This window comes from Trifolium pratense, linkage group LG7 (assembly GCF_020283565.1).
Source record: "Trifolium pratense cultivar HEN17-A07 linkage group LG7, ARS_RC_1.1, whole genome shotgun sequence".
NCBI classification, from domain to species: Eukaryota; Viridiplantae; Streptophyta; class Magnoliopsida; order Fabales; family Fabaceae; genus Trifolium; species Trifolium pratense.
The window spans coordinates 53635742-53663710 of record NC_060065.1 but is presented as its reverse complement, the minus strand read 5'-3'; the positions used below and the strand labels follow the sequence as shown (position 1 = coordinate 53663710).

General features: G+C 32.9%; 5 protein-coding genes across 6 annotated transcripts; 1 reads left to right on the top strand and 4 right to left on the bottom strand.

Annotated features, from left to right (window-relative positions):
* Nucleotides 1-159: 159 nt before the first annotated feature.
* LOC123896634 (probable protein phosphatase 2C 43) lies at nucleotides 160-4727 on the bottom strand. The gene is made up of 6 exons (XM_045947003.1): nucleotides 4314-4727; nucleotides 3219-3832; nucleotides 3016-3115; nucleotides 1639-1860; nucleotides 1411-1505; nucleotides 160-348 (listed from the first exon to the last, which is right to left on the bottom strand). The coding sequence occupies exons 1-6, from the start codon at nucleotides 4597-4599 to the stop codon at nucleotides 160-162; spliced, it is 1506 nt and encodes a 501-aa protein (XP_045802959.1). The 5' UTR covers nucleotides 4600-4727.
* Nucleotides 4728-5448: 721 nt separating this feature from the next.
* Nucleotides 5449-7713, bottom strand: LOC123899978 (ataxin-10-like). The gene is made up of 2 exons (XM_045951252.1): nucleotides 6897-7713; nucleotides 5449-6429 (listed from the first exon to the last, which is right to left on the bottom strand). The coding sequence occupies exons 1-2, from the start codon at nucleotides 7510-7512 to the stop codon at nucleotides 5561-5563; spliced, it is 1485 nt and encodes a 494-aa protein (XP_045807208.1). The 5' UTR covers nucleotides 7513-7713; the 3' UTR covers nucleotides 5449-5560.
* Nucleotides 7714-10398: 2685 nt separating this feature from the next.
* LOC123897789 (telomere repeat-binding protein 2-like) lies at nucleotides 10399-15830 on the bottom strand. Of its 2 annotated transcripts, none has more exons than XM_045948570.1 (10): nucleotides 15574-15830; nucleotides 14763-14917; nucleotides 13717-14647; nucleotides 13390-13605; nucleotides 13233-13295; nucleotides 13051-13130; nucleotides 12700-12941; nucleotides 12083-12412; nucleotides 11881-11944; nucleotides 10399-10923 (listed from the first exon to the last, which is right to left on the bottom strand). In XM_045948570.1, exons 2-10 carry the CDS (start codon nucleotides 14841-14843, stop codon nucleotides 10726-10728), a joined length of 2205 nt encoding a protein of 734 aa, XP_045804526.1. In that variant the 5' UTR covers nucleotides 14844-14917; nucleotides 15574-15830; the 3' UTR covers nucleotides 10399-10725. The 2 variants fall into 2 exon arrangements, with proteins under 2 accessions (XP_045804526.1, XP_045804528.1); XM_045948572.1 differs by having other exon boundaries at nucleotides 10399-10918.
* Nucleotides 15831-21231: 5401 nt separating this feature from the next.
* On the top strand, nucleotides 21232-24244 carry LOC123899995 (respirasome Complex Assembly Factor 1-like). Its single transcript, XM_045951275.1, has 4 exons — nucleotides 21232-21623; nucleotides 22520-22623; nucleotides 23652-23781; nucleotides 23893-24244. The coding sequence occupies exons 1-4, from the start codon at nucleotides 21513-21515 to the stop codon at nucleotides 23929-23931; spliced, it is 384 nt and encodes a 127-aa protein (XP_045807231.1). The 5' UTR covers nucleotides 21232-21512; the 3' UTR covers nucleotides 23932-24244.
* Nucleotides 24245-24590: 346 nt separating this feature from the next.
* On the bottom strand, nucleotides 24591-27751 carry LOC123899614. Its single transcript, XM_045950789.1, has 7 exons — nucleotides 27393-27751; nucleotides 26890-26952; nucleotides 26713-26799; nucleotides 25936-26173; nucleotides 25752-25825; nucleotides 25139-25237; nucleotides 24591-24984 (listed from the first exon to the last, which is right to left on the bottom strand). Exons 1-7 carry the CDS (start codon nucleotides 27624-27626, stop codon nucleotides 24901-24903), a joined length of 879 nt encoding a protein of 292 aa, XP_045806745.1. The 5' UTR covers nucleotides 27627-27751; the 3' UTR covers nucleotides 24591-24900.
* Nucleotides 27752-27969: the final 218 nt, after the last annotated feature.

The window sequence follows — 27969 nt, the reverse complement described above, 5'->3', positions numbered from 1 at the left end:
TTGTCATGGTCTGTCATCCGCAATCGATAACAATGGTCGAAACACTGTCCATCATAAATTGCTGAACCTCACTTCCCCTAATGAGGTTTATCCATGACATTTACTACTGTTCAAATACACATCTGTTCATAAAATATCAAGTATTTTAAAATGTCATCACTAATTTTTCATCTCATTAAATTCAATAACTATTATCATTACTAGCTTTACAGAAAAATGCTCGATACCTAACAAGAAGATGGCTATGTAACTTATGACAACTTGTCGAAGGATAAAAGAGATTGATAAAGCATCCGTCGTGGTGGATAATGGAGCTACCGTGGTGGATAAAGCATCCGTCATTACTAGCTTTACAGAAAAATTTACATGATCTAGTATTGAAAAACATGGGAAAATAAAAGAGAATTTACCCTATATGTGATTATGTGCTCTAGTCTAGAAGCAAGAACCAAGAGTCTAAAAGAGAATGTAGGAAATGGATCGTTATAATCTATTCATTACCGACGAGAGTGATAGAATGATACGATGGACGGCTGCATAGACAAAGTCTCATTATTGTGCAGTGCACTAGATGAACATGATGAGAGGATAATGTGAGCTTCCACAAGAGTCAAAAATGAATTTCAGCAACATAGAAATGTTGATATGGAGCTCTTCTTCAGAAAGATATTCTACACGAGGTTTCGGTGTTCTTTCTGGAAAAAATGATATTGTGGATAATAAGAAGCAAACAGTGGCTGCAAGATTAAGTGTAGAGCCAATTCTTGAGCAATGGGAACTGTGACTTAAGAATCCATATGATTAATGATGAACCTTTGTCTGCCACCAAAATCCTTCATTGCATTGTAGGCTCTTTTGGATTCACTTGTTATTACTGATGAAGCATTACTAAATAATTTTAGATACAAAATTATTAATGACAGACGCACACTTTCTAACAATTGGAGGAACTATTTCAAATTTTCAATGACCATTGCAAATGGAGTAATGTGATGTGATGACGGATGAAGGATTTTCTATCTCAGTGGACATTTGAAATTTTGTTAATTTTAGATACAAAATTGTCGGACTCCTACAATTTCAAGGACTAAAATATTAATTCAGTTGTTTTATGAATATTTCGTCGCATTTATGTTTTTTTAGGTACAATCTTATTAAGGACAGTCCACAATAATTTTTCTGGTCTGTTCTTTGGGATACCATCCTGATTTTGTACAATCTGTGAAGAGTCAGTTATCGCTGAAAAGTAAACTCTTGATTGTATGTCAGGAAGGACTGAGGTTAGTTTATCATTTCCTACCCGATTTGGCCTTAAAAAAAGTACTGTATCATATGTAATAGAGGAAAGAATACCGTGATCAAACTTCTATTTAAAAAAAGTACTGTAAATTTTCTAGCTGCATGGAATACCGAATACCAATATGGGATTTCGCTTTCATTGATATTGATCTCCTTCTTCAAATATGCATATCCTATACATCTAGTTGTCTCGATTGAACCTTTGTCTGTAAGGTATAAACAGGTATGCAAATTATCATAAGTATTTGGCTGCAAGCGCCTGAGTTCTTCTTGAATATCTCCATCACGTAAATTGTGATCTCTAACCAGTTGTTTAGCAACCAATTTTTTTAAGTTTACCATCAGAGAGATCTTGAATATCTCCCATCAGAGAACCGAGTACAGCGTGCGAGTCTCCCACGTTGGCGGCATATAATGTCCCTCTCCGTATGAAACAAATCAAACAACCTGAACTAACAAAAACATTTCTTCCAGCAGACTCCAAAAAAGCTCTCTCAAGTCGGGCAACAGCTCGCATCAGAATATTTATATTCATATTGTTATTATTCCGCTGAATACGCCCTGCAATTTATAACCAGATTATTTCTCATATAATCAACTAACCGTTTTATTTGATCTGCATTTGAACTCTATTTATTCACGTTCCACTTTTTATGCACACAACATTCACATTACGGTTAGAGAATTAAAACTATGGCTCTGACAAATAAAAAGGTCGGTAAAGGCTAAAATGCCAATATGGTGTCATACTTCAGAGTCAGGTTCATATCCGTTTGACGAATGCATATATTCATGTTGCTGGTCACTAGTATCTTCTTGGCCCTCTGAATGAAAAAGGATTGGCCGACACTGCTTGTCCTCTGAATGAAAAAGGAAAGGCATTACAAGTGCAGCATTATAAAAAACTGTCATCTGGAACATATCGAATCTTTTTTTGATGCTAAAAAACTGTCATCTGGCAAAGCTTTTATCATCCCACATTATAAGGTTTGGTTTTGACAGAAACACAAACCAAAGCTTTGTCATCTGGTTCTGATGCTAAGACATGGAAATTGTTTTTCTATCATCTGTTCTACCATAAACATGATATTTTCAAGCCACAGCAACAAGATATTGTTTTGAAAGAAACTATTTTCACTGTGCCGCAAGAATAAAATGTGATTGGAGAGCAAATAAGAATGTGAGTGAGTGTTTGATTGGATAAAACTCTGAATATGAAAAAGTGAATGAATGTGTAAAAATATAAAAAACTGTTTATGTAATTATAAAAGACAACTGGGTGATGTTAAACGATGCGCAACGTTACAATTTGAACTAGTTTTTTCTAAAACTAGGCAGAGTCACTCAAGTTTATTTCCTATATACAGTTCTAGACATAATATTCCTTGTCTCAAAACTGAGTGAATGAACCAACTCTATTTATGTGCTTCAAACACAACATTCAGATATCTAAAAGGTGATGATGGATGAATCGTGTCAGACAATCGTCTCAAGGTATTGATGTGCTTCAGAGACATCATCAAGATATCTAAAAGGTGATGGATGAATCGCGTCATCGAAGCCTCTGAAGGAATCGATTCCTGGCACCGAGGTCACCACTGGCATCATAGTCGGATTCAGTTCCGGATTTTTGTCGAAGAATACAACAATCACAGAGATATCATCATGATACGCCCGCCTAGTCCCTTTAACAGAAACACTAGGACCCCTAATAACAACACCATGTCTCATGAATCTTCGAAAGCTCACTATAGCTCATATTATTTCTTCTAGCTGCAATCTGTAGAGCAGTCATCAAAATCCTTTTCGCGATTCCCTGCAACAAAAGGCCAACATACCATACCATAAACAAACAAACCATAATAGTAGTAAATAATAATAGGAAAAACAAGTAGCTAGAAAGAACAAGCCATGCATACATCTCGTGGATTGGTGTGAACAATTTCAGCTGCTTGCCAATTTGACAACAATTTCCAAAGTCCACCAGATCCAAATATAATGAATTTATCGACGTCATTTAAGACTCTTGAAGATATTGCAGGTTCTGCTGATAGCAAAGGTCGGGTAAAATCAGAAGGTGCAAGTTCCAACTGTGGGACTCGGAAGGATGAGGTTAGAGTGAATGGTGCCCGCTTCAAATATGCATTTCCTATACATCTGCTTACTTCACTTATGCCTCCAACACGCCATGCATCAAAATTATATGTCACAATAGTCGGATTATTTGGATGCAACTTCTTGAGTTCTTTTTTAATATGCCTGTTACGAGCATTGTGATCTTCGACCAACTGCCTAACATTGAATCTATCAAATGGATCCAAAGAGCCCATTACAGCACGAGAGCCTCCAACGTTAGCGATATATAGCCTCCCTCTCCATACCATACAAAACAGACAACTTGAACCTACTAGAGCTAGCTCTGGCCGTTGTTGATTACCCTCTTCAACATCAGTCATAAACAATTCCTCCATTTCAGCGACAACTTGCCTCAGAATATTTTCAGATACATTATTATTATTCTCCTGAATAATCCCTGTAACCATAAACTTCCATTATTTGTTAAACCCATGATACACATGGCAATGTAGCATTAGATAAGCTAAAAAAAGAAAACAGATATTTATGTATGTTAACTCATCCCAATCAATTCATTAAAATTTTAAGAAAATGAAACCAAATAATGTGGAATTACATCAACCATGTAACCATGCATAATTTCTTGATTTCCACATCGATTTTAATTAAGCCATCTAGTAAATTATATACAGTCAATCAATACATAACAATTCATTAAAATTTTGGTTCTTGTTTCAATTCCATCCACACTCATTCAAAGAATTAATCAAAATTAGGTGCGAACTAGAATATAAAATGTTCTTGCTGCTAAAACTGTAATAAAATGCAGTAACGATAGAAGGAACATCCAGAAAACAAGACAAACCACAACCTATAGAATGATGATAAGAAAATAATACATACGAGCATGCAAACAAGAAAGCATATTGCAGACTCACTGATTAGATTCTCAAAGAGATTAGTAATCAAGAAGTTGGAAGCCTCAGCACCATTGTGGCCATCATAAATTCCAACAAAGAGTGCTTTCTTGCCAACATCAAGCTGGCTGTGATCCTCCATAACATCATTTGCCTTAACCGCAGCCATGGAGAATTCGCCCAATTGTTGTTCTAGCAGGTCCCGCGACCACCCTAAAGGATCTTCATCAAATTCATTAATGTCGACAGTGTTTTTGCTTGTGTTGGTTGTGCAAGCACATAGTAAATTTGTAAGCCACTGAAACATGATGATATTGTAGTTTCACTTCTTGGGGAGAAGAAAAGTATTCAAGGGTTGTAGAAGTGACTCAAACTAGGAGAAGAAAATGTGATTAGAGAAAATGAAGTTTGTGGAGATCAAAATATGAATGTGGAAGAATGATGAATGAATGAATGAATTGGATGGAATGAGAATTAATCAACTGGTATATAAAACTAACTGAAAACAGAAAATTAACAAGAATTTAACTAACTAAACTAACAGATATATAACTGAATTTACCTAACAACAGTAACAGATATATAAGTAACTAAACTAACTTCATTGTGAAAGGAAGAATTGTAAAATAGTTTCTGCACACAATTAATGTAATGTAGGATTTTGTCAAAAATAAACTAAATATAAGTAAATATTACTTTTTCTGTCAAAAAATAATAATATTACTTTTCGACGATAAAAAGTAAACTAAAAATTTGTTGACATAAAAGTTTTGTTTTTTAATAATTAAAATTTTGGAGCTACTCTCTCTCCATAATGTATAAAACCACTCGAGTCCAGATATTTATCCATTCGAAATGATTTTTATTTTTGTTTTAACGGGATTTATTAAAATCGAGACCAGGTTGCAAGAAGCAGTCATTAATTGTTCCATTATGCTCTGCCCAAAGCAGTCATCCATGGATCATACAGATTTCTGTCAGGTTATAATACATGTTGATGGATTCAAGCTTCAACATAGCTGCGATGCCAATTTGGTAAGGTTATGTTCTGTTACATTACATGTTTTCGGAGATTGTCTCTCATTTTAACTATTCTTCCTCTTTCAGAGGTTGCTTGATAAATTGTTGCAAGAATTGTCAGGAACACAAGCTACTATTATCAAATCTAAAATTTTCTATTCTAACTGAAGTTTTCATTGTACGAGTAAATAAAGACCAGGTAAAAATGTAACAATAACATACTTATACAACCATGTTATGCTATTATTTCAGGGGACATTTACAAGCTTTGCACGCCTAGTTTTTGGATCAATGTCGACGCGAAGACCAAGTGCAGAAATTTCAGGCACATCAGCAGATCCCTGCAGCTGCAACTCAGCAACTACCTTTTGATTTTCCTCATTGCCCTCCAATATATTCCTAACACACCATAAGCCCCATTCTCTAAGGTAAGGATTGTCTTCATCGGTAACACACTGCTGCAATAGCAGTAGAATTCCATTCCTACTCCTGATTTCATCTTGTACGTGCTTTCTTCTATACACACAATTGCCAATAAGTGCAACTATGTCTCTCCTAAACCCCTTGTAAGGGCATGGTTTCGAGGAACAACTAGCACCGTCTTGATTATCAGATTGTTTGATTCCTTTCCTGATTATTGCCGGAGGTTCAAGGTCCCCAAGCAGAATCAAAAGCAAATCAACGAGGCCATATGACAATAACACATTGACAACATCGTTTGTATCCTCTTCATTACCTCGCATACTGTCATGAGCACAGATGTCCCTCAACATATTAAGAGAGTAGCCAAGAGCATCGACTGCAGTAATGCCACTGGGAAGACCAGACTTGCCTCTAACTGCTTGCTCAAGCACCCCGATAGATTTATTGAATATTCCATAAACAAACAATGCAACATCCTTTGAAATAGTAACATCTCCGATTCGCTCATTCAAAATTTCCGATAGTATTTGCAGAAGAAACACTTGTTCAGTTGAAAACTGGTCATCTCTTGACTTGGTATCTTCACAGTCAAGAATATCCCTAAACTGTAATTTAGAAAACAATACAGGCAATTGAGATTCTTCAAGGCAAATTCTTGAAAGAAGCAACTTTATCCAATCCTCGCCAAAACTAGCTGGTTTCAGTTGAAGAAGAAGTCAGTGTCACAACTTAAAAAACATAAGAAACCAATATGACACTCAGGTCACGAAACATGGCAGCACAGCAAATTACACAGGAACTAATAATTCATGACAGCATAGCAAAATATAGAAGCAGCAGCAACAACAAGAATTATCCCATGAGGTGTGTCTACTACAAGAATCACATAATACCGTTGTGTTTTGCAAAATGTAAATTTTCAAATAGGACAAACTCGGGTAATAAACTACAAACTAACCCGAAGCATATTGTTCTTTTTCTATATTTTGTTTCTTTGTATGAAAATACTTTGTCTATCCTTATTTTACAAAAAGCCTAAGTAATTTATACCTCAACCTTGCTTTTCATTATTGATCCTAAATTCATAAATTCTTATTCTCAAAGGAACTTAGCACAAATGATCATAAAACTTTAAGAAAAAAACATAAACTACAAACTAACCAGAAGAAGCAGTTCTCACTATTTCTACCACCACAGGCAAACCATTGTGACTATAAAGCTCTCTAAACCATTGAGGATTTCCATCACAGCATACGTAAATCACCATACACAATGGATCAGAAACCTCTTTTGTTCCAATTCTTGCAAGAGACAAAAAACCAAGTGGAAACAACTCTTCCCAAATAGCATTTTGATACTGTTTCCCAGCCAAAGAAACATTTGCCAAAACCTGCAGACCCCAACGAACCAACATGAGATCAGAAACAACCTCTGACCTCAAAATAGTCGAAACAACAATAACAACTCCATCAAATTGAAGAAACAAATTTTGGTTTAGAATTTCTCCGGCACACAAGTTCCTGAGTAGCTTGAAACACAGAGATAGAATATGATGATCTAAAAGAGATGTCTGTGATTGGAGTATATTGAGAATTGCAGGGAGAATTGCTTTGGAAGCAAGGTTGGAACGACCAGAATTGGATTTGGAAGTTTGAATGAGAATCTCTAAGGAGTTTTCTAAGCTATTGGAGTTGGAAACATCAAAGAGTAACTTTAGGGTTTCTTCTGATATGGGGTTCTTCAAAAATGGTGCATCATCACCACTACAACCCACCATTGCTAATGTTGAAAAGATTGAATTTTTAAATGAAAAATAGGGTTTTGATGGAAAAGAGAAACAACCCAGATACTAGAATATTAAAATGTGGTAAGATTGAAATTGAATAGTATGAATTTGGGACTAAAAAGAAATAACTGATTTAGGGTTTAAATTAAAATTGAGAAACTCACAAACAATTTGATTCGGTTGGAATAAAAAGAAATGAAAGACTAAACAACTATGTGGTGTGAATTGGATTCCTACTTGTAGATATTAAGACATAGTTGATGCTATACTTGATCTCAACCATCGATTTTAAATTGGACGGTTCAAATTATAAACTCAATTTTACACTGTAGAATAATCTCAACCGCTAATTTAAAATCAGACGGTTCAAATCAATTACTGCGTCCTACAGTTACTGCAACTTGATTTTGGGAGGTGACTAGAGGTAATTTCATAAGGTCACATGTGGCAATCAATTTCTAAGTGTTTGGTGCGCTCATGGAAAACATGATTAACCGTTGTGTCGTGCACTTTGATTGTCACAGTAAAGGATTGGGAGTTTGGCACATTGAACTTGTAAATCCTCAAGTAAGTAAAGAATCCATTGCAGTTCACATGTTGCAACAATTAGTGCTCGATATTCAGCTTCTGGGGAGGATCTAGATATTGTTAATTGTTTCTTAGGTCTCCAAGAGCTGAGAGACTTGCCAAGAAAGAAGCATTGTTATGAGATAGATCTCCTTGTATCTACACACCATGCCCAGTCAACATCCGAAAAACCCAAGATGTTGACAAATGAAGATATCAGGACATAGAGATGCAGCATTGAAGTGAGTAATAGTAGGCTTGGAAAGAAATTGACTTAATTGCTGAGTCATATAGGTAATGTCTGACCTTTGTAGTATTGAGATAAAGAAGTATGTCAATTAATATTTTGTATGAAGGAATGTCAGCATAAGGAGTGGTATTATCATGATGAAGTTTAATGGAAGGAACTGAAGGAGTGGAGACGGGGGTTTAGTTCCAAACATGCCTGCATCAGATAAGAGGTCAGGGCAATACTTTATTTGACATTGGAGATATCCCTTGTTTAGAGTGTGCAAATTCAAGGCCTAAAAAATGCTTCAGTGTATCTAAGTCCTTGATTTTAAAGGAATCATACAGAATGGACTTGGTATGTTGAAATTCAGCTAAGGAACTACCAGCTAGAATGACATCGTCAACATAAACGAGCAAATAGTCAAGGAAGCATCTGTTTTCTTAATGAACAAGGAATGTCAGAAGATGCTTGATGATACTGATGCTAGATAAGAGTGGAAGTGAGTTTTTCATACCATTTGTGAGTGGCCTGCTTAAGGCCATATAAGGGTTTGAGCAACTTCTTTGCATTGCTTATCTCCGACATTCAAACTTGTCAGCTTCAGCAAAAGATTTGGGTTTATTTTGTGCAATGAGCGATAATGAAAAATGGCATTGAGAATTTGACAGATGAGAATAGGAAAGAAAATTAGAAATGAGATAAGAGATACCCGATGATGATGAATGATTTGGAGAATTATAAATGGGATAAGAAAATTAGAAACCATAAATAGCATCAAAATCTATAATGTGGAGAATTTCTGTTTCTTTAGCTACATTTGAAAATCAAGTTGTTTGCAACATAATTGCCAGCATTTCAAAAGGACACTTACTGATGAATAAACTTGGTAAGCTCTTACCATATCCCCAATTTGGTTTAATAATTTGGTTTAATAGTTATTTGCTATCCAATTATTAAACCAAATTGTAGAAATAGATTGTGCACATAGCCACATACCATATAATAGATTATGGTGAAGGTTTGTGTTTTGAAGCGACCCTCTTGTGAATTTAGTACCAAGAACTCGATGTCTATATGCATACACTTTATACTAAGTTACAATTTTTCCAATTAAATTAATTTATGTGTGCGCCTAAATTTTGTGCTTAAATATTAGTACCTATAACGATAATTTAGGCACACATAAATTAAAAAATTTAAAAATAAAATAAAATAGTCACATCAAAATAGTCACATTAATATTAATAAATATTACATTAATCATTTTTTCTCTAATTTAATTAGATTCATGTGTGTATCTAACATGTAATATTTGGTATTGTTTCTAGTGAATCTTTGTTAAGAAAATGCATGTGAATCTAATTGAAGTGAATCAAAATAGGGTTGACTACATCATTGATAAGATTCTCATTGCTGAATCTAATTAAAAAAAATCGACAGAAACAAAAGTACACATTCTTTGCTGTCATATGGGTGATCCAACAATGTACTACTAGTATTAGAGCTACTACCTCAATTGATAAACATATTATATTATTCTTTTTTGCACTTTATCCTTTTTTCAACACATGCGACCACGTGCCCTTCCAATTACACACCAAACATAGAGGCAGAGAGATAACCTTGTTTGTCTTGTGCTATGAAGCACATACTTCCTTCCTCACAACATATAAACAAAAATCACTTTTTTCAGGTTAATTGCATATTCAATATATCTGATCTATATTATAAGTCAAATACATTAATTATGCAATGAATCTAGAGAAAGTAGTTTTTGCTTATATATTGTCACGGAGAGAATACACTTCTTGGACGCATGTTTGCCACCGATACTTATTAATTACATTAAATTATGTCATTTTTCAAATTATCGATGTTTACGTATTTGTGTCATGTGGGTGTCTGTCCTTCATAGGTCTTGTCTTCATTTAGGCCATAACATTTATATATATATATATATATATATATATATATATATATATATATATAGGAAAATGGGAACTAAAAAATTATCAATAGAAAATTACTAGAAGATAATTAAAACACAATATATAAAAGTAAAGTTGACATAAAAGAAGTTCTATTAACCAAGCCCTTTATTGCATAAACCATTTATTTACAAGAAATAGCCTCTCCACAAAGGGAAAGAACCATGATGTGAGCAAAGAGAATATTACACATAAATTCTCTCCCTATGCTTCACTTTCTTCCTTGTAGTATATATTTTTTTACATCATATGATATAGATTAAAGCAACAATTAGCATTGTACCCCAAAAAAAAAGTGATGGTAAACATGTATATCATCATCATCATAGATACAAAAAAAAGAAAAAGGTAATCAAGGGTCAGAAAACTGAACACCTAACCAAACCAATCTACAAAGTCATATATGGTCCATTGCTATTAACACCCCCCTATATTAAAGTAGAAGGCAAGTTTCAGGGTGATGCTTGAGTTGATGTTGCTTAGTTTGTTGCTGTTGGGACCAATATGCATGAGCAGTAAGGACCCTATCCAAAAGTTCTTGGGGTACAGGCTCTCCTCTTCTTTGTTGAGGAGATATTCTTGCCGTGTGTACCAATGTTTTCCATTTATCCTGCACTATCACATAACTATATCACATGCCAAACCTTTTTCTATGCCATATAAAGAAGAAAAAAAAAAACAAAATCATATAGGCTACTAATTGAAAGTGACATTTTTATTTGGTTCTGCATTCCATCATTATCTAAAGTACTATATTTTAAAACCTCTTTTTGTTTTTAGTCCTGCAAATATATCGCTTTTTTGCTTCTGGTCCTCGTTGTTTTGTTTTAGTCTCTGCACCGATGACCAAAAGCAAAAAGTGGTATATTTGCAGGGACTAAAAAGGAAAAAAAAAATTATAAGGACTGAAAACAAAAAAATGATATTTATAGGGAACAAAAACATGTTTAAACCAAAAACCAAAACCATGTGGTACTAATGGAAAGTGACATTTTTCTTTGCTTCTAAGCCCCATCACTATCTTACACTATTTTACTAAAAAAAAGAGAAACAGTATGTATGGTGACGGTTGAAATTTTATAAATCAAATTCTAATTTCATGTTAAAATGATAAGATCAAACTAGCTAAGATAGAATATTAGGCAATTAACAAGATAGCATGAATGGAGCAATAATAAATAGCTTACCTAATACACAAGCAATTACTTGACTTGATAGAACAACTAATTTGTATTTAAATAGAAGTTAACAAAAGATGTAAAAGAAAGCACTTCACCCAAATGACTTGAAGTGTGATAGTCACGTTTGTATTTAAAGATGGAAAATGCCAGGGGCACTCTTTAAGCATCTTAAATAGTAAGTTTTTGTTTAAATTTTATGGAAATGTGTGAAATCAACGCATTGAAAATTGAAATACTTCACTTTTTGGATAAATTATTTCTTTAAAGGGAATGCTTAAAGAGTGCCCTGGAGGCACTGTTTAGCAAGACCCTTTAAAGATTCCTTTGAGTAAGAATACAATCCAATAAAAAAAATAGTGTTGCTATGCAAAATGTTAACAAAAGTTTTTACCTTCAAATCCACATATGTCCTATGCTTTGCATCATCGAAAGCACGAAGTTTCACATCACGCCACCTGATTTATTTAGGACGCATATTGGTAAATTAATAGAGCCATGCACGCCATCAATTAAGGACTCATTTGTATAACACTTATGAAAATAAACTAAAAACAAATTTTTGACATATCGTGAGTAATTTGCATGAAGATTACCTTCCAGTTCCGAGTCTCTCAACTGCTTCAACAAGTGCTTCCACTTCGGCAACAGAAAAAGGCCTACGAATTCGGCGACGTTGTGACATCTCAGTTCGCTTTGGCTTCTGCTCTACTGGTAGCACAGCTAGTCCCTCCGTATCCATTTCAGGAATAGTAACAAGTTCTTTGGAATCTGTCAATCTTTTTTCACCTATTGTGCTTATAGGAGAAGGTGCTGAATCGTGTTCACTTTCAACGATGTTACTTAAACTGGTTACTTGATGCTCGGTGTCACAGAAACCTTGAATCCTCTGAATCGGACGAACTACAGCTGGACTGGAAGGTTGCCTGGATATAAACTCTCTAGCTTTAGATGATAATAATAATAATGATAATAATAGTAATAATATTTTCATTACAATTTCTCCGAGGAAAATTTGACATTTCAACAGAAACAATGACACAACATATTCTTCTTTTTTTTAGTATGAATCGAACTTGGTACCTTAGGGTTTATAAGACTCACACACACTGCGCACCAACCACCTGCGCTAGACCCCGATTGTACTGACACAGCATATTCTAGTTCAAGTAGTCGAGATAATAAATGCAATCAATTGCAGGTTAGGCATTACCCTATTAAAGATAGAGGCATGTCCGCACTCGGAACATGAAGAGAATCTTTAGCGCATGTGAGTGGTAGGCTTTGAGAAGAATTAGGCTCCAAGGTGAAGCCCAAAGCATCCAGCGCATTATCATGAGAAATTCCTGTCTGAAGTAAAGTTTTACTGTCATCTCTAAGTTTCTTTCCATTGAGAATCATGCCAACACGCAATCCACCTCGAAGTAGAGTAGTCACCGCTTCCATCACTGCTTTCTGCAGACAAAAATTTTGTAAGAGATACGGCCCAACTTGTGTGAAAGATGCAACAAGGATCATAGAAAACCAAACACTGTGTACATGGCGGAATAGAATTTTATTGTACCTTCAAGGACGCGACGGTTGCAGTTTCTGGAATCTCAATAAAAAGCTCTGGCACTCTAAATGATTTGATCCTAAGCTTCACTGGTTAAAAGAAAGACATGTACATGTTAGAAGTTAGAACCTCTTTGCAGATATCAATCAAGTAAAAGAATAATAATGAATCACCACTCAATCTTCGCATACCATGAGAATCTCTAGATCGTAATGCTGAACGATGATATCCTTCCAAGGATGACATTCCAGGATCTGCATCAAAGATTTGGAATTTATTCAGCAAAATACGCCCAAGACCATTAAATCCAGTGCCTTAAATACAAGAATTTCATTAAGAGTATAAAACCTTTGCGTATCCGAGCAGATGAACAAGAAACGCCTTGATTCATATCATTCTTGGTTGAATAATAAGTGTTGTCATTTCTTATATATCCATTAGAATTTGAAGTGGAGCTGCAGTCAAAAATCTTCCTCTTCTTGAAAGGAATATTCATTTGAGATAGTTGGCGTTTATAACTGTTCTTCCTATTGCTGTAAACTGTGTTGAAATTTCTATCCAGTACTAACATGTTTCAAATTTGTAAAACAGATTAGTGAACAAGCAAAGTGAAGCCCGATAAATGACGAACCAAGAAAGCTATTAATTCCATATGAAAATTAAACATGAACTCACCATTGTTAGAAAGTGTATCGTGCTTTGATTCTCGAGCAACTTTCCGATATTTAGAAGCCAATCTTTTCCTTATTCTTTGGTCACCTATACAAGTCTTTGACCTAAAGGTCTTTGTTTTTGAACTAGGGTGAGAGCACCCTGAAAAGTTTTCGTCATCATCTCTACCAACTACTGTTACATTGTCGCAACCTTTGAACAAAGAGTTATGAGGCGTGCTATCTTCATAACCAGACAACTTGGCATTGCCACCTAAATTGACTGGCACTTGAGGTTTTTCATCCACGGGATCCTCAAAACAGCACATTCCTACCGAAGTACCGATTGGCACCTTCTCGGAATTTTGGACCTCGTCCTTTACTATACTTACATCAACATCTAAGTTGCAATCATTACAATCTGGATATCCAGAAGATCCTAATTCAACTTTGCTAGTAATATTTTTCATTTCACTATGGCTTTTTCTATCGACCATATTGTCAGTAACAAACCTCTCCGAGCAACTAGAACTTGTTACTATAGAAGCAATGCATGATTGACCATCGATTTCAGGATGATGCAGATTTTCCTTCGAACAGAAATTTGGATCGTACACCTGTGAAGAAAGAGTAGAGAAACATTTTTTCTCACTACTTCCATCATCAGAGAGCTCGGCTTTCAATGGCTTATTTGCATCCACACACGCTTCCTTAACAAATCCATGTTGAAGCCTTTTGTCACAACTTACTTCATTAGGAAGCTCGGCTTTGAATGGTGTATTTGCATCTTCATCTTCTTCTTTAACAAATCCATGCTGATCTTTTTTCGGTGATCCATCACTAGGTATGATTGGATTCTGTTTCTCTTGCAATAAAGTGCCGGCAGCTACGGTGGCCAATAAGTCAATCGCGCACATTCGATCGTTTTCCACACTTCTTTGTAATGTATCCCTCTTCTACGAAACATCATAAAAAAACAAAGTATTTACACGGATCGTTTTAATAATCATGAAAATAAATAGATAGTAGTAATCACTAATCAGTAGCATAAGAGAAGCAAAACTTATTTACCCTAGGTGATCGTGCGGCACGAGGCTTTTTTGGCACCTGGTAGCCATTAAATCCATAATTTATTCTGTTCTGCGCCACCATATCTCAGAAACCATGCCAAAATAAGGAATGATCAAATAAACTTCAACGCAGCGTACCTGTCTCAATTTAGAAGCCTGACAGAAAATACAAAATGATTATGCTGAGATTAACATATAATTATCAAAAATAAATCTCAGTCTAATACAAACTCCAAACACAAAATTAAGAAAAAGAAGAGACATAAAAGTTTAACCAGAACACGAGAAAGGGATTACAAAACAAGACCAGATTCTAAAATCCAGACATGTTCACGAGAAAGAGAAGTAAACAAAATTCAGAAAAAAAGTCACAAAACCGATCTTAAACCTCAGAAAAAAACGGATCTCATGAAAAATAACCAATTCATCAAAAAATAAAACACATCACGTGCAAAATAGAAATCAGAGATCAAATCATAAGAAACTCAAAAGATCAACAAAAACAATAGAGTGCATAAACATAGATGAAGAGAGAGAGAAAAACAGAAACATGAAACATAAAACAAAACAACTTACAAATTGTGTAAACTGAAAATTCACGTGTCTCAACAACACAAAAAAAAAAGTCCTAAAATAAAACCACACACGTCAAAATTTCAACTTGTTCCAGAAACCAACGTTATCTCAAACCCCAAAGATAAACCCAACAACACAGCAGTTTTTTTTTTTTCTTCTTATCAAAAAAACAAAGTTTGCGTAATTTAAGGAAAAAACAAAACCCATCAAAGATTCAACACGCAAATCACTCTTACCACAGATTATTCTTCAATTATTCTTCAAAGATCAAATCTTTATGAAAATTCAAGATAAATGCAAGATCAGGGTATATTCAGTCATCACATAAAAAAGTTTCCTTTTTCTCATTTTTTTTGTGAAACAAAAAAAAAACATGATTTTCAAGTACCCATTTTGAGAATTGTTTGGTTAATGTTGTTGGGTATGTATGTTTGTGTTTGTTGTGTTTGAAATCTGAAAAAGTAAAACCCTTTATGAAAATGAAAAAACCATGAAAGTGTTTGGCTTAAACCCCAAGAGTTTATAGCATTTGACCGAGTGTTACCGGTTCTAACGGTGGTTGTACCAAAAAGTACCGGATATAGTAGGTGAATGGTGAAGACACCATTAGACTGGTTCCACGCAATTTACTTGATCATGACACGTGTATGTCTTTTGCATCTTGTGGCTCATTCTGGTCCGCTTGATCGTGAATGACGCTTAGTCACTCACTCATTTTTTTCTTTTTGACATTTTTCTTTTTACGATTTTTATTTTTTGACTTTGCTTTGAATTTGATTTGTACTTGAGGGAAATATTTTGTCACTTTGTTACATACACGCACACAGTAAAAATATATTCTTTTTTATTTCAGTTGGGATTGCGGAAAACTGAAGCTGGATTATTATTATTATTGTATTAGTTTTTTGTATTAACTTTTTTTATAATTGAAGATGGTTAGGAGACCAGTTTTGGCATCAGCCCATTCGAGTCGCAATTACGGAAGTCGAACCGTAGACTTTTTTTCTCAAATTCAGCGTTAATCACCACTAAATTAACTAACGATTGATGATACTCATTTTGGTTTTATATATAAGAAAAAGTTTGTTTTTAAAATTTATTGTAAAATTAATACATATAGACAATATTATAATCTATATACATCAATTATACGATAAATTAAAAAAAACAAATTTTTTTCTTATATGTATAGGATATAAGAGGTATTTTTACTAAAGCTAGCTTATTATTGTATTAGTTTTTATGTTTTTGATAACTTTATTGTATTAGGTACGTTTGACTAGCAAAAGGTAATTACTAAACAAAATTGTGCAGGATTGAATAACTTTTTTCCTTTTGGAATAAGCATTTAAAAATTGAATAATTTATAGTATTGTATGATATTTGATAAATAAAAAGTTTTTAATATAAGAAAAAAAAATTGGATCCTCGAATAAAATATGTATATAGACCATAAATTGTTAAATAGTACATGTTTAATTAAATGAAGTTAAAAAGTTATTTTTTTGCTTATATTCAAAATTGAAGAGCTGTATTTTGGGTTTTTTTTATTTGTATTAACTCTTAGTTTCTAGGATAATGGGTTCCGATAATCTAAAGTTTGATCGTAAGTTAAGTAAACGTTGGGCAATAAATTGTCTTGAGACAAAAATTGTCTTGCACTTTTGTGAGTGAAAAAATCCAATTTTTGTTCAGTTGTTTAGCCCAAATTTGATCTGACTAAAAAAACTATTTTAAAATTAAGCATAGTATAATAAGAGTTGTCATATTCAGTTATTTATATTTTAGAAAATCAATCTGTCAAAAAAAAATTAAAAATCAAATACACTCATGCTATTAATTTGTAGATCGGTGAATATATTTTACCCCGCGAATAAAATATGTATTTCACATCATTGGAAAATGATGGAGATGACATGTTTGTTTGATGGAAAAAGGAAAGGAAAATGAAAGAATGCTCAAGGGTTGAAATTGAATAGAAATTAAAAAGAAAAATAGTTTTTTAGTTATTTGATAGGAAGGAAAGAAAAGAGACATATTTAATAATTATTATTAATTAAATAGTCTTATAAAAAGCAAATAAACCATGCACAATAATTAATCTGGACTTTTTTGTCATGTCCATTTTGCAGCAATTTCAACAATTTATCAATTTATTCTCTCTCTTTCTCGATTGTTTTTATTTTTTATGGGTCAATTTTTATATTTTTTGGTATTTGGGAGTCAACCATTTGTTGGATTAGGAAAAAAGAGATGAATAAAAAGAATATAAGAGGATAGAGGATACAAATCCATAATAATTGAAGCAAGGATGAGTGACTTCTTATTATAAGTAAAAATTGTTATGCAAACACAAATAGAGACACTACATTTAGGGCCCGTTTGGTGCGCAGGATAGGATAGTGACAGGATAGGATATACAACAGGATAGTGATAGGATATGATATCAGCAGGATAAAAGTTATCCTCAGTTATCCTATCCTGTGTTTGGTGCACACATGATAACAAACATGATAACTATTATATCATATTTTTAATACATATTTGTTCATACCAATATGATAAGATACATAACATATTTAAATGACAAAATTACCCTCGTAAAACAATTGTTATTTGTTAAAAATTATATTGTAATACTTTGAATTTTATAAATAAAAATATAAATAAGTAATTGTACAAAAAGAAAAAGTAATCAAATAACTTTAAATTTTAAATACAAATCATGAGAAAATAAGCAAATTAAGTTTTTTATATGAATCATGATCAAATAAATAACTCAATTATACATGTTAGATAAGCTAAATAAATATATGATATATGTAAATAATAAAACTACCATTGCAAAAGAATTATATTTAAGTTGTTATTAAATTTAAATTAATATTCTTATTTTGCAATTTTTTAATAATTATTTTAATTTAAAATATTGTAATTTTAGGAGAATTTTGATTTTTTAGATTATATAAATTACAAAATTACCCTTGTGAGAAAATCACATATATATTTAAAAAATAATTATTTTATTATTAATTTACTATCAAATTATTTTATTAATTTTCAATTTTCAATTTTTTATTTTAAAATATATTTTATAGAATAAATCAACGATTTTTTTTTCTTATCCTATCCTGCTGGTAACCCAGCTCAAATTCAGGATAAGGATTTTAACTAGAGAAACAAGATAGGATAAGCTTCAGGATTAACTTATCATATCCTGTTGTGTCACCAAACACTGGATTGAGACAGGATATGATATAGTTATCCTATCCTGTCTCTTATCCTGTGCACCAAACGGGCTCTTAAACTAATAGTGTTTTGTCAAAAATTAATGTTAACGATAGAGAGAAATTAGAGAGTTAATTTTATTTATTTGAGTTGGATTTTCTTGAACATTTTTTTTCAAGTTCCTCGTGAAGTCATGATATTATTCGTATAACACTTTTTTTTTTTTTTTTTTGATAATGTTCGTATAACACTTTATCTCTCTTATTTTATTCTTTGTAGTTCAATCAATCATTAGATTAGAAAAATGAGAGAGGATTGTACAAAAAAAATGGGAGAGAATCAAAATTCTTATTTATTTAAGTTTTTTACTTTAAGACCACGTGCCAAAAAATAAAATATTATTAGTTTATAGTGTGACGATGTTATCTATTGTACATAAATTAATCAATTAGAATTAAGGTTAACGCACTTTGTAGGAGGTTCTCGTGCTCGCCGTTCTTTTTTGCAACTACTGTGGTGTTAGCATTTGGGTGGTGTGCATGAACGGTATAGTAGAGTCTTTAAGTCAACGAAATTGTCAGACCATCAGATGCTAACTAAAGTCAAAGTTCACTCGCTCTGATAGTTGAAAGCCTATAATGTAATCACAGTTTAAATTCTCATATGTGGTGGTCGAATTCGTTTGTTTATTTTGGTATTGGTTGACCGGTGTTTTTGTTGTTGTAAACGCTCGACGTTCTGCTTGGCACTCCTTGTGCGGAGGAGGACTTGTTATTATATTAATGAAATTCATTTTTGTTTGTGTATTAGAAATATATTTTTACAATTTTTTTAACGAACAAATCGGATATATTATAATTAACGAATAACCTTTGCTAGTACAAGATGTGCCAGAAAGGACCTCAAGTGTTTACAAAACAATAACATACACTGAAGCATGTGCTTAATCCATGCCAGACAAAAAGACCCGACCACGACATGTGGATGTTTAAACCAAAATTAACATTATAGACTTTCAGCCATCAAAACGAGTAAAGTTTAACATTATATGACATTTGGTGAATTGTAGTTACTGTGGCTTTCATTAAACTTTTTACACTTCTAAAAAATTAAATATACAAACTTTAAAATATTTTTACTATATTTAATTTCGTTATCTAATATATCAAAGTCGGTGGTTAGCATTTTCTAAAATTAAATTATTTATGTTCTTAGAATTCATTTGATTAATTAATAGGATAAATTCAATGATGAGTCACTGACATGGAATAAGTTGATGATTACTATATCACATTATCCCATAATCTCGAATTAATTTTAGTTAGATTTACAAAAGCCTTAATTAGTAAAATGGTCTGTTAAAAATATTTTTGGTTTCACATTAGTCCCTTAGAAAAAAGAGGACCGAATATCACCAGATTTTTTTTTTCTTTAAGGGACTTATTCAATTTTTTTCTTCTTTAAGGGACCAATGTGAAACCCGGTACAAGATCGCAAAGAATAAATGCATTGATTGCATTTATGCCCAAATCAAAAATATCTTTAATGAATTATTTTACTAATTAAGCATTTACAAAATTACAATAGATATAAACAATTCATACACACATACATGGATAAGTCGGATTTTGAACATTGATCATGATCTAACAATTTTGTCAATTTTTTTTTGACAAGAACAATTTTGTCAATTGAAGTATAATATATATTTTTTTTTAAACAAATTGAAGTATAATATTTGGACATCTTTGATTATGTTTTTGAGGGATTCATAGGCACAAAACATTTAGCCACAAATTTAGGCACACAAACATTAATAAAAAAAAAATAAAACAAAAATTAAATAGTCACATCAATTAATATAATTTTATTCATATTTTCTTTAAAAAAATTTCACCTATGTGAATGTGCCTAAGAATAATTTGTTTGGGTTTGTGCCCATGTTAGCATTTCTCTATGTTTTTACGCTCAAGTGGAAACTACAAAAATAACTTCTTTTTTTTAGTGAAATATATTCTAAATTGGGTCACCCTAATCAAGCAAAGTTGCATGAACCATATCATAAGCAGACAACACCATATTATATCTATTAAGACATATTATATCTATTAAGACATGTGATTAACATATCTCACTCAAACGGTGATCTGCCTACGGCTGTCTTCCGGGACATGTGTCCAAGAGAAAGTTATATATATATATCCCTAGAACTTAATTCTCTGTTTTTTTTAGGTTAATACTCTAATTCTCTATTTATAAAAGCCTTATATACTATATATGCAACATCTAAATTCCAATACCTCTCACATTTGAAAAATACTACTTGATTTTTTTTAAAAAAAATAGAGACTAAAATTTAAAACAAAAAATTAAAGAACCAAAGATCAAATAAATTTCTTTTTTGTCAAGGATCAAATAATTTTTTTAAAATTCATTCAAAAAAAGAATTTTTTTTTAAAGGAATAAAAGTAAAAGTTGGTATTTTTTAAAAGATTAAAAAATATAACGGAGATGGAAACTTCGTATCATAACTAAAAAAAATAAAATTAACTGAATAATAAATAATAAATGATTAGGTATATGATTTAAAGGAGTGCTTATCATTTAAATTCAAAAATTAAACTCATGATATAAACCTTGAATGAAATTTTATTTATTTTAATTTTAATTTGCATCCAAACAAAGTCCAGACCCAGTAGTAGATGATGGTGAGAGATGAAATACCAAACTCATCATATCATCATATCTTCAATTTTTAATTCCCCAGTCTGTCATCTTTTTATTCACAACTCACTCTCTCTGTAACTTTCACCAAACCCTAATTCCCAATTTCACCACTTTCCACTGTCGCCATCACCCAAGATTCAAAAATCCATACTTTACACCAATTACTTCGTTTCCCATTATTTATTTTATCTTAATTTGATTTTATTCGATTCTTCTCACGATGAAAGAAGCTAAATCTGCTAAACTAAATCATCAACTACAGCACCAGAATGGTCACCTTTCTCCTTTCAAATTCGCTAAATTGCTCGATCCAGAAGCTTCCTGGGACAAGGTTTTTGTTTTACTTCTTTTTCATAGTTTTCGATCTGTTTCACTTGTTTTCATGTAATTGGATTAAATTCTTACTCAACTAGGTATCACTGATTATATTTAGATTAGACACAAGTATCAGTGATTTGAATTGTTGACTTTTTCTGTTTAGACTTTGGAAGAATTATGAAAGGAACATAGAACAAAACATGTCACTAATATGTTTATAGATTCATTAGTAGTACTGTTTTGGATTAAGATAAGAAACATATAATGCATCATTTAATACTACTTAGTAATTGTTATACTTTTAGCTAAAATTAGTTGTGAGTTAACTAAATGATTGGACTCAAGTGATTAAGCTAAAATCAATTGTGAGTTAACCAAGTGATTGGACTCAAGTGATTAATGAGCTCCCCCCAGGACTAGGACGAATCATTCGGGAGAATCCGAGTTTGATTCCTGGGTGGATACAATTATTGGTCAGATTTTACTTATCTTGCGGCCGAATTTCCGATTACCAGTCTCCCTTCCCCTGGGAACCGGAGGGTGGTTAACACAAAATAAAAATAAATATCAGGTGCGAGTTGGATAGTTTAAGCATTTAGTTTTGCTTATGTCTTGGGAGTTTCTACTTCCTGTTTGATTCTAGTGTAGTTACTTCTTTTAGGATTTTTAATCCTTATTTAATTTATACATGAAATAAATACCAGTAATTGTTATGCGTTGTTGCGTGTAGTATGTGATTGTGATATGGATGTAGCTTCTCTAAATCGAGGAGGGCACTTTAGAAGGTCAATGAACTGCTATGTGATAATTCTGCACTCCTCTTTCTAGAGGAGTCAAATGTATTGTGTTGATCTCATTATCCTAACCAGCTTCTCTATTTTTGTCTTTCACCTCCATATTCCCAAATAGGATCAATTGGGAGATGTATTGCATTGGATTCGACAAGCAATGGGCCTTGTATTTGGATTACTTTGGGGTACCTTTCCATTGGTTGGAGGAATTTGGTTTATCCTGTAAGTGTTTATTTTACTGATCCTTTATGTTCATCGTAAAGTTGTCTATCACTCTATGCCATATGACATTGTCTTGCCTGATGTGAAATTCTCATATCCATTGATGATCTGATATCATGCATAAACTACTTGATTGGTTTTGTTATTTTGTGTCTACATAATTTGATGCCAATACAATGCATAAATCTGAAAAGGTTATCTGAAATACCAATGTTGGTGAACATTTTGTTGGGTGTCTTTGTTCTTATAAATTGTGATCACAATATTTACACGGCACTTGTACATTCTAGTGAAATTGTGAAGACTGTTGGTTTTGCCAGTATGGATTCTAGACTAGGGTTATAAAAGGAAATATATATTATACATCTGTAATATATGGGAGGGGTCTTGACACAGTAAAGAAATATGCAGACTGCAGTCATTAATAGCTAGTTAGCAACTGAGGTTCAGCATATATTAAGTAGCAACGGTGGTTCTTATGAATATTTATTAGCTGCTCTAGAAATTAGGAAACCCCCTATATACATCAATTTTTTATTTTTTATCAATTAAATGTGTGATTATTTGTAACTGTTATATGGGGGGGGGGGGGGGGGGGGGGGATAAAATTCTCAATGTAAGTGTTATTTGCAAGTGTTTTTTTATCAATTAGGTATAAAATTTCTCTGTTCATATTATCCATCAATTTTTCATTTGTGATGTGAAATTTTATTTGTCCAAAAGAAAATCCTTATCTTCATTCAATATTCTTCTTTTCCTACCCAGATTCAGGACAGAACTCTCTAAGTTCCTTAGATGCTTGTAACATTATTCTCCAATCAAAATATAACTATATAGCTAGTATTGGTTTTTAGGTTTACTCTCATGTAAGATATTCACATACCACAAGTCCACTAGCACTAGGGAACTTTATCTGAGTTTGGTCTCTAAAATTTACATTGCACTTGTAGGCCATTTGCAGTATGATGTATAACACTTCTTCAGTTTGTGTTTGTTCCTAAAGTAAATTTTTCCCGTTTGCATTGCAGCTTTTTAGTTTTGTCCTCCGGGATTATATATGCGTATTATTCAGTAATATTGAAGGTTGATGAAGAGGAATTTGGCGGCCACGGAGCCCTCCTCCAAGAGGGTCTTTTTGCATCTACAACTCTTTTCCTGGTAATGTAGTCTATATTACTCTATTAACCATACAAAGTTTCTTTGTGCACAAAAGAAAATTGCTGGGTTTTTCTGTTCCACAATCTGAGCTTGCTTTTCTAATATGTGCAGCTTTCCTGGATTCTAGTCTACAGTTTAGGACACTTCTGATTGGCGTGAAACTTGTAGTGTTGCTGATATTTCTGAACGTCTGTGACATTTAAAAGTTTATATTTGGTTTCATGTCGGGCCATGGTGTTCTGAAATCAATGAGAAAAATGTGGTATTTACTTTTCTGTGTAAAACGTTCTGATTTTGTGGAGGGTGAACAAATTTTCTCCTGCTTTCCATAATGGTAAGTAGCAGTTCTAGCTAGCATTCCGAATGACACCACATGTCTGTGGCAAATTATGGATCGCAGAACTAACGACAATCCAAATTCTGTTAAACTATTGAATAAAGGTGCTTGCAGGCAAATTCTGAAGTTCATTTTTGCAATTGTCAAAATTACTTTATGCTCTCTATCTGTCCCAATATTTTGTTCCACTGATTCCCCCATTCAATACTTGAATTCTGAAGATTATGATATTAAAAAGTTTGCAATGCACACTATCAGGCTTGCATGTCAAATGTTTCTTGATGACTGCATGACTAGCTGTGCACATTACACACATGTTTAATAAAAGTTTGTTTAGTTTCTAAAAGTATTTTCAGTTCCTATTTTCTAAAATGTGTTCTTTTTTAAATGGAAACAAAACATAGAAAGTTATATGCAACAAGTTAGGATTCAAGTTTTACTGATATGGATGGAATCATGGAATTGGCAACGATTAAACTCGCATAACTTAATTCTACTACATTGATCGAGTATTGTTTTTGAGATCAGTGTCCTTTATTTTACTAATGGCAAGCAACATGTTGGTTTACATTTGACCTTTCATCTCCAAAATTACATTTCAATGTTCTATAATCGTCTGACAACTACAATTGTTGACAATAAAAACACCTAATCAAATGAATCAACCATCCAGAAGTGGACTAGTTGGCTTCAAACAGAACCGCTTTAGACTAAAACTCAAAACTAAACAGAAGTTGCTTGTATTCTTTTCTTTACAATTGACAATCATAGGCACAGAAAATTTACAGCTCTCTTTGGCGTCTGGATTTACGCACAAGGTAAATACGCCCATAAACCCATTGTCTACCAAATCCTGAAGTTGATTGCTGCAAATGAGAACATCATGTGTTAAGCAAAAGAAAAATACTTGCAGTTCTTGCTTTGCACTGTATGTTTCAACTCTCTACTCGATAATATGTGAAATCAAATAGCTGCCAAATTTTATGAACTGACTTTTGCAAGAAATTAAAAACAATATACCTCGACTTCGGTGCGAAATTCCAATAAGCATTCACACACATGGCACTTTGCTCTATGGGGTGAGTTGTTAGCCTTGTCTGTTTTTACAAATGCAAATACCTGCAACAAAAGGATTCGAACTAACTGAGACGAGACGATTTAAATGAAGTTAAACATGAAACCTATGTTTCTCTAGACAAACAGATAAGGGAATTGGTTGATGAATGAATATGATGGAAAAGAAACCATAGACTAATATGTTAGATTTGTAGACTTGCTAGTTGCTATTGCGAAACCACCAAAGACACTAACTTAAAGACTTAGAATGCATTTGAAAGAGATTGTTTGGACTTAGCTTATAACATAAGAACTTGTATAAGTGTTTGACAGAACATAAAAATAGTCTATGATATATCATAAAACGTTTTTAGATTATGTAAAGTTCAGTTTCATTCCCTTTTCAATAGAAGAAACAACTGGTATATGAGCTCATAATAAGATAATTGCTTATTGAATAAGTGTTTGATTAAGTTGTGTATCTAAACAAGATCATCATAAGTCAAAGACACCGAGCAACAGTTTACTATGACATGAGCAACAACCAAAGAAATAAGGGAGGCTATGGAAGTCTAACCTCGTCTCCACAATTTGGACATGAACCCTTTAGTGCTGCTAAGTCATTTCTCCACAAGCCTTGAAGTACTTTAACTGAAAAAAAAGGCATTCAATAACATATGAATATAAAAGTAGCGCCATGGAAGCTTACCATCGAAAATGATAAGGCATAAGATGAAAAGTAGCAGCAACAGAATTTTTACCTGAAGCTGAAGCAACTGGATATCCTATGATAAAACCGAGTGCCATGAAGATAATGGTATTCACCATGAAAAGAGGCTTTAGTTCTGATGCATGGCTACCATATGATAATCCTAAGTTCATTGCATTTTGATAAGCTAAGTTGATGGTGTAAAACATTGGTCCAACACATGCTGAACTGCCAAATGCAAAAAATAGGGCCCATGTACTTGCCAATGTAAAAACCATAGATAGATCTTCCTGCCCTACATCCACACCATTCAATATTAAGGTGAAACAAGAAACCAAGAATAGAGGAAAGAGAAGGAAAAAAAGGGGTAGAGGTACAGGAAAGGAACCTTAACATTCTAACCAGATGCATATAGTATATGTATCACAAATCATGTAGAAACCAGATATATTCAACAGAAATAGGACATATCACATAACATGAATACTAAGTCATTTTAACTATTAGAATTTGTTTTTGAACCTAACTCAACCTCACAAAATCATTTTCAAGATCAGCGATGTCTATTCTTTATAAGATATTTTCAGACCTTATCTCTAATCAATGCAGGACTTGAATTTTTTCTCAATAATAACTTCCTAGCCACATCAAGAGCTAATAAGGGGAAATCAGCTACCCTTCTTTCCAATATATATTCTTCACATTATTAAGATCATCATGCAACAAAGTATTAAGAATGAGCAACTGAAATTGGTGAACTTTTTGTGAATATGGGGTCATAGCCAGAGCAAATAAGAATTGATCAATCTAAACTTGTGAAGAAAATTACCTCAGCATCGGCATAAGTTGATTGCCTCCTGATACTACATCGTGGATACTTCACAACTGACTTGGAACCATACCACTTAAGCTTCAACTGTTTCCATAATATATATGAGTAAGATAAGAACAATATACATAACAAAGTTAAGAAGCATATGTGGCGAATTGGAGAAGAAATATACACCTCTACTCTATCAAACATGTCATCAACTATCAAAGGCTCTCCTCTGTAATATGCATCCCTTGCCTGTTACCAAAGAGCACCATGTTAAAAATAAATACATGAAAAGAACAAAAACAAAAAGACCGATCGGATAAACATCTTAATTAAGCATAAGCACTTATCATATAAGTGCTCATTTTTATAACAAAGATAATATAAAAATCAAATTGTTTTCTTTTCATATAATTAATAAGTTGTTTTCATATGCTATCCCGGAGAGCTTATGTAAATAAGCTGAAAACAACTTACGGACATGTTATTCAGTAAACTCTCTCAAAGAGTCTCTCTCACAAAGTATTTATATTTATTTGTAGATAAGCTCAAATAAGTCATTCCAAACAGCCCTAAACCAGAAAGAACCAAACATCATAGATAACATAAAAAATCATAAGCAAATAAAAGATTAATTAAATGAGTAAACTTGATTAATTGTGAGAGAAAGTGAAAGTGAAAGTAGAAGTTACTTGAGAATAAAGAGCTTCAAGAGTCTCTTGGGTGGCAGTTTGAAGAGGACCAACATATATACAGGATGGACCATGAGGGCGGTCGTCACAGGTGGCAGAGATCCGAAGAGAGAATGAAGAAGAAGAAGAAACAGAGCGGTTGCTTCTGATTTTGGATAATTGTAGCACCGTCCAACCACCCAACGCGGTGGTAGTTGTGGTGGTGGTGCCGCTAGTGCTTGGTAACATATTCATCTCAGTTTTTGTGTTTGTTTCTGTTAGATATTTATTTATTTATGTAATAAGATAAGAAATGAACAAGAACAAAGACTCACGCTTTGTGCCAAAACTTCACATTCCTATGTTTTTTTTCTTCATGTTTATCTCTTCCTTCTCATTTGAAAGTTAATATATTTTTCAATCAACATCTGAATCTCATGTCATATCTAATGATACAAATTTACTAATCAAATAGTAAAAACTCAAACTCATGTATATATACATATGAAAGATGTATTTCACTTATATTTCATACGTGATGCATAAATTGAGTAACATCCAGGTAGTACCGACATTTCAGGTCGAAAATGTGTTTAAA